Source organism: Neodiprion lecontei, chromosome 1 (assembly GCF_021901455.1).
Source record: "Neodiprion lecontei isolate iyNeoLeco1 chromosome 1, iyNeoLeco1.1, whole genome shotgun sequence".
Lineage (NCBI taxonomy): Eukaryota > Metazoa > Arthropoda > Insecta > Hymenoptera > Diprionidae > Neodiprion > Neodiprion lecontei.
In genome coordinates this window covers 12345801-12358567 of record NC_060260.1, presented here as the reverse complement: position 1 = coordinate 12358567, position 12767 = coordinate 12345801, and the positions used below count along the sequence as shown (strand labels likewise).

At 43.6% G+C, this 12767-nt stretch overlaps 1 protein-coding gene across 2 annotated transcripts; it reads right to left on the bottom strand.

Annotated features, from left to right (window-relative positions):
- Window positions 1-7926: 7926 nt before the first annotated feature.
- On the bottom strand, window positions 7927-11757 carry LOC124294139. 2 transcript variants are annotated; one of them, XR_006904030.1, is made up of 4 exons: window positions 10781-11757; window positions 10391-10458; window positions 9322-9595; window positions 7927-9108 (listed from the first exon to the last, which is right to left on the bottom strand). XR_006904030.1 is itself a non-coding variant. In XM_046738222.1 (3 exons), exons 1-3 carry the CDS (start codon window positions 10150-10152, stop codon window positions 9093-9095), a joined length of 405 nt encoding a protein of 134 aa, XP_046594178.1. In that variant the 5' UTR covers window positions 10153-11757; the 3' UTR covers window positions 7927-9092. The 2 variants fall into 2 exon arrangements, 1 of the variants encoding a protein (XP_046594178.1); XM_046738222.1 differs by having other exon boundaries at window positions 10038-11757.
- Window positions 11758-12767: the final 1010 nt, after the last annotated feature.

Genomic DNA, 12767 nt, shown 5'->3' with positions numbered 1-12767 from the left:
GATAAAGTATGGAAATTCATATTCACAAAGAATACTGAAAAACATGTAGTCTTTGTGGCTACTTACAAACAAGAGACTTCTGAGTATAAACAGGACTCAGCAGCTAAGCATATGGTGGTTTCATTAAAGCAGGCAGGCCTATTAGCAATGGATACATTTTCTAGGTTGGTTCTGTTTGCATACAGTTACTACATACATACTCTCTCACCCTCACCCTCACCCTCACCCTCACCCGCACCCGCACCCTCACCCGCACCCGCACCCTCACCCTCACCCGCACCCGCACCCGCACCCGCACCCGCACTCTCTCGCCCCATCGCCCTCTCGCACACGCACCTTTACGCACCCGCACCCTCTCGCCCCTTCACCCTCTCGCCCCTTCACCCTCTCGCCCCTTTACCCTCTCACCCCTTTACCCTCTCGCCCCCTCACCTTCTCGCCCCCTCACCTTCTCGCCCCCTCACCTTCTCGCCCCCTCACCTTCTCGCCCCCTCACCGTCAAGCCCCCTCACCCCCTCACCCTCTCGCCCCCTCGCCCTCTCGCCCTCTCGGCCCCTCACCCTCTCACCCCCTCACCCCCTCACCCTCTCACCCTCTCACCCTCTCCCTCTCCCTCTCTCTAGTTCAATCTCTGGTCCTTGAAAGGAAGAAAAAGACTTGTCTCTTAACACAAGAGAAAAGAAAGCAAGTCAAAGTGCTAAATTTAAATATAAATTTAAAACACCGACAGCAACATGGAAGAAACCAACGACTTTTCAGCATTCTGCATCGATGACAGTCAGATTGAGGAAATTCCAGTAAACGGGGAAGATGAGGCCAAAAGGTATATGATCAAAATTTATGAACGTATCAAAAGAACTCAATACCCCACACCTTCACACATGTCTGATGAGATAGTCGGATCTTTGTCGTCACAGGGCTCCTCCTCGACGCCAGTAACATTTTCAGATGATTCTTTCGTTGAAGAAATACCAGACAAGATAGAAATCAAAGACTATTTGACATTTAACATGGAAGGAAAGGAAAAACAAATTCTGATATTCCAGTCAACTGCGAAAATGCGAGAATGGCTCCGCGTGATCGAGCATCATGAAAGGAGACTTTCGGACATAGAAACGAAATTGGAGGGAATAGAAGATAGAACCGTAACCTATCTATTATAGTCTTGGTGATCGGTCAATTGAGAAAACGTATTTTTAGTTAACGTTTCGACCCGGATATGGGCCCTCCTCAGAACGATTTATTTTTTCAAACTGTCAAAAATAACAAAAAGGTTTTGTAAAATAAATAATAGTACTAGGAGTAATCAGACTTAAATATTGTAGATGTAATACTCTTAGAGCTATTATATATTGTTGATAGTAAGAACCTTATGATTAATTGAAATAAGGATGTTTTTGAGTGTTATTTACCTTTTGAATTAAGTAAGTGGACTAAGATGAAGTCGAATTCACAATTACAATTGGTGGAAACAGTGTTCTTTTGAGTGACGGTAGACAATGTCAATCTTCAAGTTATTTTATATGTGAGAGTTAATAGTTGGTAGTCGTTAATTAAAAAGATTAAAGAACTATGTTTCTTCACAGTCAGTATGTCATTGTGTTAAAAGGTTATTAAAGAAGGTCTTTTTAGTAATGAAATTAATTCACAGGTGTCAATGAAGTGGAGGTAGGCTCTTTATAATTAAGTTTTACATGTCTAACGAAATATTGTTGGTTGATCCAATTGAGTCAACTTATTCTTATTCATAGAACCGTAACACCAAAACTGGAAACATTAAGGAACAAAGTTAATAAAATACCGATACCAAAGATTAAAGATAAATCTAAACTAGACATCATCTACCGAACTCTATTTTCAAGTCATGCCGAGGACATGATCGTAGAGCGAATTGGATCGTTGGGAATAGCATTACAGGATATATCAGATATAATTGACGAAGCTACTAATGGTATGTGGGTGTACGGAAATAAGCAAAACCAAAAGTTGGATAAATTATTATTCGCTTTAGGTTCAAACAGGATCGTAATCAACCGACGTTACAAGTTCAACAGTCAGCAAACCGATAACTTAATTAGGATGATGTTCTCATCAAAACCTGATATCCTGCCGAGGTGCGGGCAGCTCCCACTGAGAATGTCTTCAGATGCTGCTGCCTCAACGTCAACTCAATCCGCTCTCACCTTGACGTCCTCAGACTACACCTTGCCTCGCACCCAACCTACCACCTTATCGCGTTGACTGAAACTTGGCTCGCGCCATCTATACCAGACTCCGTGGTTGACCTGCCGGGCTACATAATTCTCAGGAATTATCGTAACGTTCATGGCGGAGGAGTGGCCTAATATATCCAAGAGTCTTGGAGGCCCACGACCATTGTCACTTCCACCACCATTGGTGGGCCTGGCTCTATCGAATTCATCATGTGCGAACTCCATAGTCGGGGCTCTGATCCCGTCTTCGTGGCGGTCGTTTACCGTCCTCCCCACGTGGCTTTTACGGCGCCAGTGGACTTTGGCTCTGTCTTGTCCGATGCCATGGAACATCATAATCACAAGATAATCATGGGTGACTTTAATACGGATCAGCTCAGCGACGATGGCGACGCTCGCTATATAAGAGCCCTGGCGTTTGACCTTTCCCTCAAGCTCATTGAACGCGGGTTTACTCACCAAGCTGGTACTACTGAGACTTGGCTTGATCTCTGCTTCGTTGACGAGTCGGACAAGGTGCTCTCCTGGGGAAAGTCCGAAACGTTTGAAAGGCTCCTCTCACTGTTGACTCAGCCCTCAAGTTGTTCTACCGGGAGTTCCTCGGTGTACCTGATGACATCGCTCCAGTGACTCGCACCGAAGTTAATTCGCAGAAGTTCGCTCCTTGAATCACTCCAGTTCTCAGGGCGTCGCAACGGGCAATGCGCACGATATATCGACGCTATCGTCGAAACCGGAGGTCTTCCGAATTGAATGAGTACCGGGCTGCTCGGGATGCGCTCCACCAGCGCCTTTTTGAGGCCAGGACGGAGTATTGCAGATCGCACCTGCAGGGATTATCGCCGGAACGCCAATCGCCACCACTCGTAATTCCGCCAAAAGACCTAGACTTAGCGCGCGCTGTTAATTTTTCAAATTCACCAGTCTTTAAATATTTACATTCTTTCAAAAATGACTTACGTCCAAACTTCACCCCTGTATCTAGTCATTTGATATTGTATTTGGCGCACTCACTCCAATTCAGCTTCATTGGCGAAGGTTATCCGTTGGCGATCTGCCGCAATTGTTGTAATTTCATCACAGCTCGATTCATCCTCAGAACTGCAAGACTACTTCAATTTTTACTTTCTTCTCCATGTCGTCGTTCTTGATGTTCTTGCATACGTTCGTTGCATTATAAGCAAAATATAACACTTTTTTATCCACAGCACCACACTACGTTTTTCCTTGAGATTAATTGTTTGGTCATATTCACACGAATACGTCACAAGTGATTCAAATTTTAATATAATCTCAATCTTTCGAGCGGTCATGTATGTACATTGTACATGCATACGGGAGTTGAAAACTATATTCCCACACCGCACAGCCTTTCAAGCTCACAGTTGCTCAACATCGTATTGAAGTTAGTAACGTTATCGTAACGATTCGTGCTGAGTAAAAACCGTCATTTCGCGATCTTGGAATTGTTTGAAATTCAGTTAACCGTAATAAAACAAAATACACTTATGTTTCGAAATCTTAGTTCCTCAAAAATCATTGTAAAATTTAGAAAATACTTCCGAATTGCATGAGTACCGGGCTGCTCAGGATGCGCTCCACCAGCGCCTTTTTGAGGCCAGGACGGAGTATTGCAGATCGCGCCTGCAGGGACTATCGCCGGAACGCCAATCTCCACCACTCGTAATTCCGCCAAAAGACCTAGACTTAGCGCGCGCTGAAGTCTCTTGCCTTCCACCGTCGGTGGATGAATTTCTCGAGGAACCACTAACCCCTGCTCTGACTCGGCCTCTGCTTTCTTTCACCGCTGTCTCACCATCAGCGGTCGAGAAAGCTGTCCGTGCCTCGCGAGCTAAAGCCACGGGCCACAATGGCCTGAATCTCCGCATGCTCTTGCCCACGTTAACTATCCTCCTGGGAGCCATTGTGACCATATTCAACCGATCAATCGCCGAGTGCTGCTTCCCTGCTGTATGCAAGAGGGCCTTAATCGTACCCATCAATAAAATCGCCTCTCCGAAGGCTGCCGGGGACTATCGCTCCATATCTCTTCTCGCTACTCTGAGCAAAGTCACGGAGCGTCTCATACACGTTCAAATAGCTGAATACATAAAAAATCACTCCCTACTCGATCAGTGGCAGTGCGGTTTCCGCGCTGGCCACAGTACCACATCTGTGCTTCTCAAGCTGCTGAACGATGTGCGACACGGGATGGATCGGAAACAAGTAACTGTTTTGGTCCTCTGACTTCTCCAAGGCGTTTGATACAGTCTCACACGTCCTACTTCTCCGTAAGCTGTGGCGCACGGGCTTTTCTTCGTCGGCGATACGGTGGGTGAGTTCCTACTTGCAAGGCCGGCAGCAAGCGATGAAGTGCGAGGATGGGTCCCTCACGGACTGGGTATCGACGAATTCGGGTGTCCCCCAGGGTTCAGTCCTCGAGCCTTTGCTGTTCTCCCTGTTTAAAAACGATATCGGTTCAGCTATCCGCTACGCGAAACGTCTGCTCTACGCTGATGACCTACAAATATATGCGTCCTGCACGCCGGAAGAGATGAATCACAGCATTCGCGAGCTAAACAGGGACATCGCGAGCTAAACAGGGACATCGCTAGCATTCGGGACTGGGCTGCTGCTAATCAGCTGAGGCTCAACCTCGTTAAAACCAAAGCAATCATCATGGGGAATTGCCCGTCTCGTCAACAACATCAACACCGACGTCCTCCCGCCGCTGGGTGACGGCCAAAACACCATCCCGTTCGTGACTTCGGCGAATAATCTCAGCGTCATACTCGACTCGAAGCTTACATTCCGTCATCATATCGCTAGGGTCACGTCGAGGGTCAACGGGGTCCTGTACAGGCTGCGTCAACTGCGTGACTAACTGGACTTGGACTTGCGGTGCTGCCTAGTAACCGCGCTCCTGTTGCCTCACCTCAATTACTGCTCGGCAGCGCTACTTGGTACCGGCCGCGTCAACGACACGAAACTCCAGCGCTTTGCCAACAACGGAGTGCGGTACATCCACAATCTCCCGCGCGACGTCTTCATCTCACGCCATCGTCATGGCCTCAGTTGGCTATCTGTCGAGGACTCACGGCGTTTGGCCGTTGCACGAAGGCCCATCATTTATCAGGGAACTGTTCACTGTGTTCATCCCTCCGAGACCGTCAAGGCATCAGGGCAAGCATTCTCTGGTCATACCTAGCCACAGAACTGACGCATATCGGTCCTCGCTCGCCGTATCGGGGGCTCATCTCTGGAACAGCCTTCCTTCGAGCGTCACTAGTTCTCCGTCTTTACCTGTTTTCAAGGACAGGTTGAGGTCTCACATTCTTTCACTGGACCCCGTGCTCATCCCCCTCATGCGTCGAGACTAGCATTCGTGGGGCGCTGCTGCCCTGCCATTTATCAGCTGCCACTTACTGGGTTATACTGTGAGTGGAGAGAGCGAACAAATAAACAAAGAAACATTCGGAAAAATGCCCGAAAGGTGCACTGTCATTCACTGTCATTCGCTGATAGTTCGCTGCCAATCGTTAAAACTCTTCCTACCTTCACTCTTACCATATCGAGCAATTAACATTCTCTGTCTATCCTCATACGCATACACACTTGTAAGTTTTATAGCTATGCTAGCTACCCATTTGTTCAATTATGGGCAATAAAACCTTTATCAATCAAATCAATCAATCTCTCTACCCAAAACTTACCCCTCCCCTCTCCGCGGTACTGAGCTGTCGAGTGTATTGTCGCGACATAGCGCATCGACGATTTCGAGGCGTGGTTATCACACCAGGCGCCCAACAAATTACGCGATATTGTTTTCAAGTCCAGGATACATCGTGGATGCCGAATCATTGTGCCCGTGGTAAGTTCTCGGTCATTTGCTCCGAGTGACCGAGGTGCAGAAAAATCCACGTCACAGTATGTATGTATGTATGTATGTATGTATGTATGTATGTATGTATGTATGTAATCGATTTTATTCCGACGATATCTCGAGAACAAGTTACCGGATCTGAGTGATTTTGGTTTCAATCGACGCGACTTTCCCAAATTTAGAATTGATTAGATTTTGGTCTCAATCGACGCGCCTTTTCCAAACTTAGAACTGATTAGATTTTTGCCTCAATCAATGCGACTTTTCCAAATTCAAAACTGATAAGATTTTGGCTTTGATTGATTCAGTACTTTTTGAATCACTTAAATGGCAATTTTACAAAAATTTAAATGAAGATGATGAAATCTTGAAGATGGATGAACGGATTCGAATGAAAATTGGTACTGTAGGAATTCGGGGTCGCTGATCACTGATCTGAGGTGAGATTTACAAAGTTCAAAATGTCGTATCCAATATGGTGGGAAGAAAAACCTCAAAATGTTCGGCTTTTGATAGATATTAGTGGGTGGAGGTTTTTAGGGTCAACGATAACGAAGCAAAGGACAGAATTCCAAAATTTGTAATGGTGGATCACTTTTAGTAGTTCAAAATAAAACAAAATGTAACGCTTTCATTTAAAATGGTGTCCTAGGGTTTTTGAACCAATCACGAATCTGCACTTGTAGTTCAAAATTGAAATTTGATATTAATATTTTTTTACATCAGGTCTACCCAACGCTATTTTCACTCAGGAATATGTCCAAAAAAAAAATCCAGAACGATAGTAAAAGGACGAATGCGAATAGCTTAAACGCATTCACACCTACCTATCTCATTGTTAATAGATGGAATATAATGGAAACTCGAGTAAGCTTTGGTTTATTTTAACAAAACACGAACGGACGAACGGACGCACGGAGGTTATTAGTATTGAAACGTTTTAGGTCGTTACGGAATAAATATGGGTTCGTGAGCTTATTTAAAGAATCAATTAAAGGCAAAAATAGAATGTTGAAGAAATGCTTTAATCGCGGAGTACGTGTTTTCGATTTAAAGTCTGAAACAAGAGACTATTTTTACAATAATGCTGGTTGACGCAGCAACCTTAATCATTTTAAGACAGAAGACGTTTATAAACTTCTTTTATCTATAACTACTAGATCATTAAAGAGAGGGTAAGACGGATGTTTCTACACCCTTTGTAACAGTAATATATACGCGATTTATCTGTTGCTCTCAACTCACTCGGATAAATCGAGGCTCGATAATGATCACAACACCGCATCTATGATAACGATAAAACCACATTCATAATAATTACGATTATCAAACTTTCCTTCATCAGAGTATGTGAGAACGATGGATAAATCACAGCCAGCATAATATTCGTATCTAATAATAGTATTACTTATTTTACCATAATTTTAGGAAAACCAAAACGAATTTCCGGGGCACGACGGACGCCCGCCTAAAACTTTACAATTTTTTTTTTTTCCAACTACTCTTCATCCTCGAATTCTACCTGAATTGAATAAATTACCGATTATCCGGAGCAAATAGCCATCATCCAAATCATTTTTCAAATCTTTAGAAAAATTTTTCATTAGTCCTGAAAGATTGTTGCACACTTTGATTCAACACATATTAAACAAACCTCTAATATCTCACAATGAAAAAAATGTATCACGTTGAGAAAAACATTAAAAGATTTTGCAAATTCAAGCATCAGATATAGACAAATTTTACAAAAATACATGGTACTTTGTTTCATACTTGTTTTTATTTTATAGAAGAAATAAACAAACGTCAAACGACAAATCTAGCCATGCATGTGCGTTGGCATTGCAGTACGTAATAATATATAATACATAACCACCTTCGGTCAAATAACTGAATCACCTTAACTTGACTAGAATCAAACAATTTTGGCGAGAAAGATGAAAATCTAGAGGAATAAATTACATAAATAAAAAATAAGTTGAATAAATAAATAATATTGATAGTAATCATCACTGCCATTTCCCGTTATCTGAAATGATGCACTTTTCACAGAAGAACGAACAATCATGATGTAAATAACACGTTCAATACAGAGGCTAAGAGGGCCTAATTTTTATGAGGGGGCTCTGCACTATACACAGTCCAGACATTCCCGGCTCATTTTCTCAAATCGCTAGGAACATTATTATTGAAAATTCCGAACGAGATTTTTCAACATGTTTTCCTGGTACAATTTACGAATATTCTGTGTTATATGTGAATAATTGTGAAAGAATTGCTATTTTCCAGATATTCGTTTATACTTAGGAAAATATATCTCCTACAAATTTTTAGATCTCCGTCTAAATGTCTGTCACGATCAATGACGCATTTCCAATGCGTCAAGTCTTTACCAATTTTTGACACTATTCAATTACGATACATCGAAACAAAGCGTAGAGTTCCTAATTTTCGAGTAACCAACCCATGTTGTCGGCACCAAAATTCGGTAGAGGAAACCTGTATTTTTTCTTACCGATAGAAATTGTACTCTGGGTGAAAATAATTGAACTCGGGTGTCTGATTTGTGCAGCTGGATAAACAACAATTTTCAGAAGTGTTTGAACGTGAAACTTTTTTTAAAATTGAGACAAGATTCGAAGAGTAACCGCTCTGCTAATAAATCAAACTTTCTACACCAAGCACCACAGAGTGTAAAAAGTTTGTTTAGGTTGACAGACTGTCATCGTAATTTGAACAAACTTTTTCAACATCTCGATCTGAAGTATTCCAGAAGCTGTTTTGTAGGTATTTTCTCATTCTTAACAAAACTCATCGAAATGATTTTCCCTAGACTTCGGTTGCTGTCATATTTTCATTTGCTATCATATTTTCATTTGCAATCTGTATAGTTTCGTTTTTTCACACCACTTTCTCTCGTTTTAATCTTCATCGATGGATTTGCAGATGTAGTTCTGGCAATTCAGACATCTATTTGGCTCTGTTCCGTGAACTGTTTAGATGGGCACGTATCTATTGAAAAAGAAACGAATCATCATATGTATCACACCCGTGAAGCATTCCGATAATGACTAGCGATAAAACTTGAAACATAGAAAGGAAGAATGCCAAATTATGAATAATCATATGAGTGCGTGATTTATAACGTTCATACATCCGTGATTCGATTATAGTGAAATCAAATTGAGAACAAATCAATCTATCGTGACGATTTTTTATACATACCCGCATTTTATGTGTTCTACAACATTCACATTATAGAACACCCACTTCTTTGAAACCAGTCGCTTCACTGGAATTTTTCTAGTTACATTTGCGGTTTGCACAACGAGAGATCCAGACTGACGATCAATTGGAAAGCACCGTTTGACAAAGATCGACGATGGCATAAACCTTGCCGGCGGTGACAGATTAATCAACGTATCGCGTGGCTGTAGAAGATCGTACTCCATCATTTTCTTATATATTAAACTAGCGGCCTTCTTTTCTTCTTGACTCTCTAGAAATTGTAAAAGATAGCAGTTCAAAATAATGTAATCAAACACAAAACGTGCAATAGTACTTTTTACAAACCAAAAAACAAAATTGTTTTTCATAAATCTGACCGGTTGGAAGCTAATGATTGACATAAATACCGAATGAGGAAGAGACGGGGGAGAGGGTAACACGACTGTAGAAAAATAAAATAAATTACAACTGTAATTGTAAGTCAAGAAGACTATTAAAAAAGGTTTTTATTGACGGGAATGTGCTTTGGATTTAAAAAAATCGGCTGCATGTCGCAGAGCCTGGTATCTGCCAAACGGTACCATATATTTATGTACCATATATACAAATTATCTTATCTACCATATTCTTTGCCAAATTGACTCGTCTGCGATAAACAGTATGTTTTTTCCTGAAGTCTTGTATGTATCTACCAAAGGGTTCTATGTACTCACCGATGAGGGTGAATGAACGATCGTCCTCTGTAGAATTCAGTTTCTCGCATTGGTTAATGCAACCGTGCACTACTAAAACTGTCATTACAAACCAAAAGCCTAAGTAGACCTGCATGGCTCTAGTTTTGAAATGAAATTATGATATATCCCGGTAACCAATGTGATTAGACGAACCAAGAGTGACGGACTAAAGCTTCTCCGTCATTAACTGTATTTATATATCCAACCTTATGCTCAATATAAACCAATGACGCGATATTAACCACGCAACCGGATTTCTATAAACTATACTATAAATATACGCAAAAGAATCAAACATTTCCGTATCTTAATTTGTCCTTCTTGAAACTCACCGATTTATGAACAGAAACCGGAAACAGTAGACAATGGTTCAGCCAACCAGGAAGTTGCATCCTCGGACCTGTTACATTTCATACTATATGGTTCAGATCAAGTACAGGGTGTCCAGCGACACGGAACTTGAAAATTCTCGCGTTTTCCCTAACATTCATAACATTTTTTTGAGCTGCATAAGTACTGAATAATCTTTTTTCTTTTTTTTTCAACAGTAATCTTTAAATACGCACGACACTTATTGTCAATAATATGATCGCAGATGAACATAAATACCCGAATCAGTTGGATTTCCCGAAAAAAGAGTGGAGCATTCCTGTGTCCTGTTTAAAACACGTATCTACGGCAGATATAGGCATAATAAGTAAAAACTTTCACATAGCTCATACTTTTTTTATCCGAGGAGTTGCGGAATCCAAGTGACGGGGATTTACGTCAGTCATACAGGCTGGAGCGGATGTGGGAGTCCTGAATAGCCTACTCACTAAAACCGCCACCTCTTGCGCAACCGCCCCCAGCCGGGAACTACGTTAATATTACTTCTAGCTGGGCACTTTCTCCGTGTACGTCACGTCACGTCACGTTAAGCAGCCGTCCGCGTTCTTTCGTCGTAAGATGGTCTCTGTGGAGGTGGCAACGAGTTGTCACTGCTGTTCCCCGTGGAGCATATCACCTCGACAATGTTGTCGGAAGTTATGCTTCCCACGATCGTCTCTGCCGTAGATCCTCTTGCATTCGAAAGCAAGAAAATCTATGGGAATCACGCCCGCAACCACCAGATTGACCTGAGCTGACTGAGTCCGGTAGGAGCCGGCGATTCTCAACGCGCTCCGTCTCTATAGTCATCGTGGCGCCATGGCGTGATTTCTTTGCCTTCAGGGAATCTGCCCAGATCTCCGCCCCGTAGAGCGGAATCGAGTGCGTCGTCATCAACAGTCTCAGTTTCTCCGGCCTCGGTCCGTTCGTGTTCGCCATCAGGCAGCTTATGGGTGCTATCCTTCCGGCCGCCATCCGGGCTGTCCTCTGTATGTAAGGTCAGAAGGTCATCTTCGTATTTAGGGTCACCTCCAAGTACTTGCTTCACCCCTGGTCTCGATCTCGTCTATCTCAACCGTCATCCGTAGTCTGGTCGGTATACGTTTGGTGATGAGAAGCACTAGTTCTTTCTGTCTTCTCTGTAGCGAGGTGCAGTCCGTGGTCAATCGTCGACCGTCCGACTCATTGCTTGATTTAGTTCGTACTGCGCCAGATCCGGAGAGCGCTCGATTATCACCGCCGCCACGTCATCAGCGTAAGCGACTGGGCGAACACAGATCGGGAGCTCCAATCTGAACAGGCTGTCATAGATCCCGTTCCAGAAGTCGAGTCCCAGTATGGAACCTTGGGCGACCCTCGCTGTGATCTGTCGCTTCACTTGACCTTAGATTGTCTTGTATATCAGTCGTCTGTTTTGAAGGTAGTCCTTATAAACCCGGAGCAGGTACGATAGGACCCAAAAGTCGCCTCTCAACGCCTCCAGGATTTCCATCCACCTAGTCGAGTTGTAGGCGTTCTTTACGTCGAGTGCCACCAGCAGCGCGATAGATCGCGCAGCGTGGCAATGTCCGTCTGTTGATCGGAAGGAGTCTACCACCTCTTGGATCGCTCCAATCGTCGATCGACCCCTCCGCAAGCCGAACTACTGCTGGTTCGAGAGGCCTCCCTCGTACTGAGTTGCGTCCATGAGTCGTGGTCGAAGTAGCTGTTCGTACAGTTTTCCTGTCGTATGCAGCAGGCTCAGCGGCCGGTAGGCCGACGGCATGCTGGGGTCACCTTTACTCTTGGGGATAAGGAGGACCAGCCCCGCCACTTTCCACCGGTTACTGAAGGTCCCTGTAGTTAGGCACGCGTTGTACGGGTCGAGAAATATCTCCGTCCTCAGGCTGGCCATCAGCCGGAAAACCTCCGCCGAGACCCCATCGGACCCTGGCCCCTCTTCATCGCCTTGGCCACTCCAACGAGCCCCTCAGCGGTAAAGACTGGGGTCGCCGCCGTCTCGTCGTAGTCCGTCGCGTCCATACGCGTCGGGTGTGTCGGAAACAGTCCATCGACGATGCGTCATACGTGACTCATATTTATCAATAACATAATTAGATGAGTTATTTATACAGGATCAAACGAACTAACTTGTAAGTGAAGTTCGATCTTAATTGTATGTAGCGCCTCTTCCTCAAGATCAGAATGTAGTGTTCCTACTATGCACCGATGTCGCCACAATCTTTATAGTTCAAGTTTTTTTGTTCCGGTCCTATTCCATGTATATTCCGGTACGCAACTCATTCTTCTTCTTTGTGCCGATCACGTGACACGTTTACTCAGAAATTGGAAAAGGAAAAA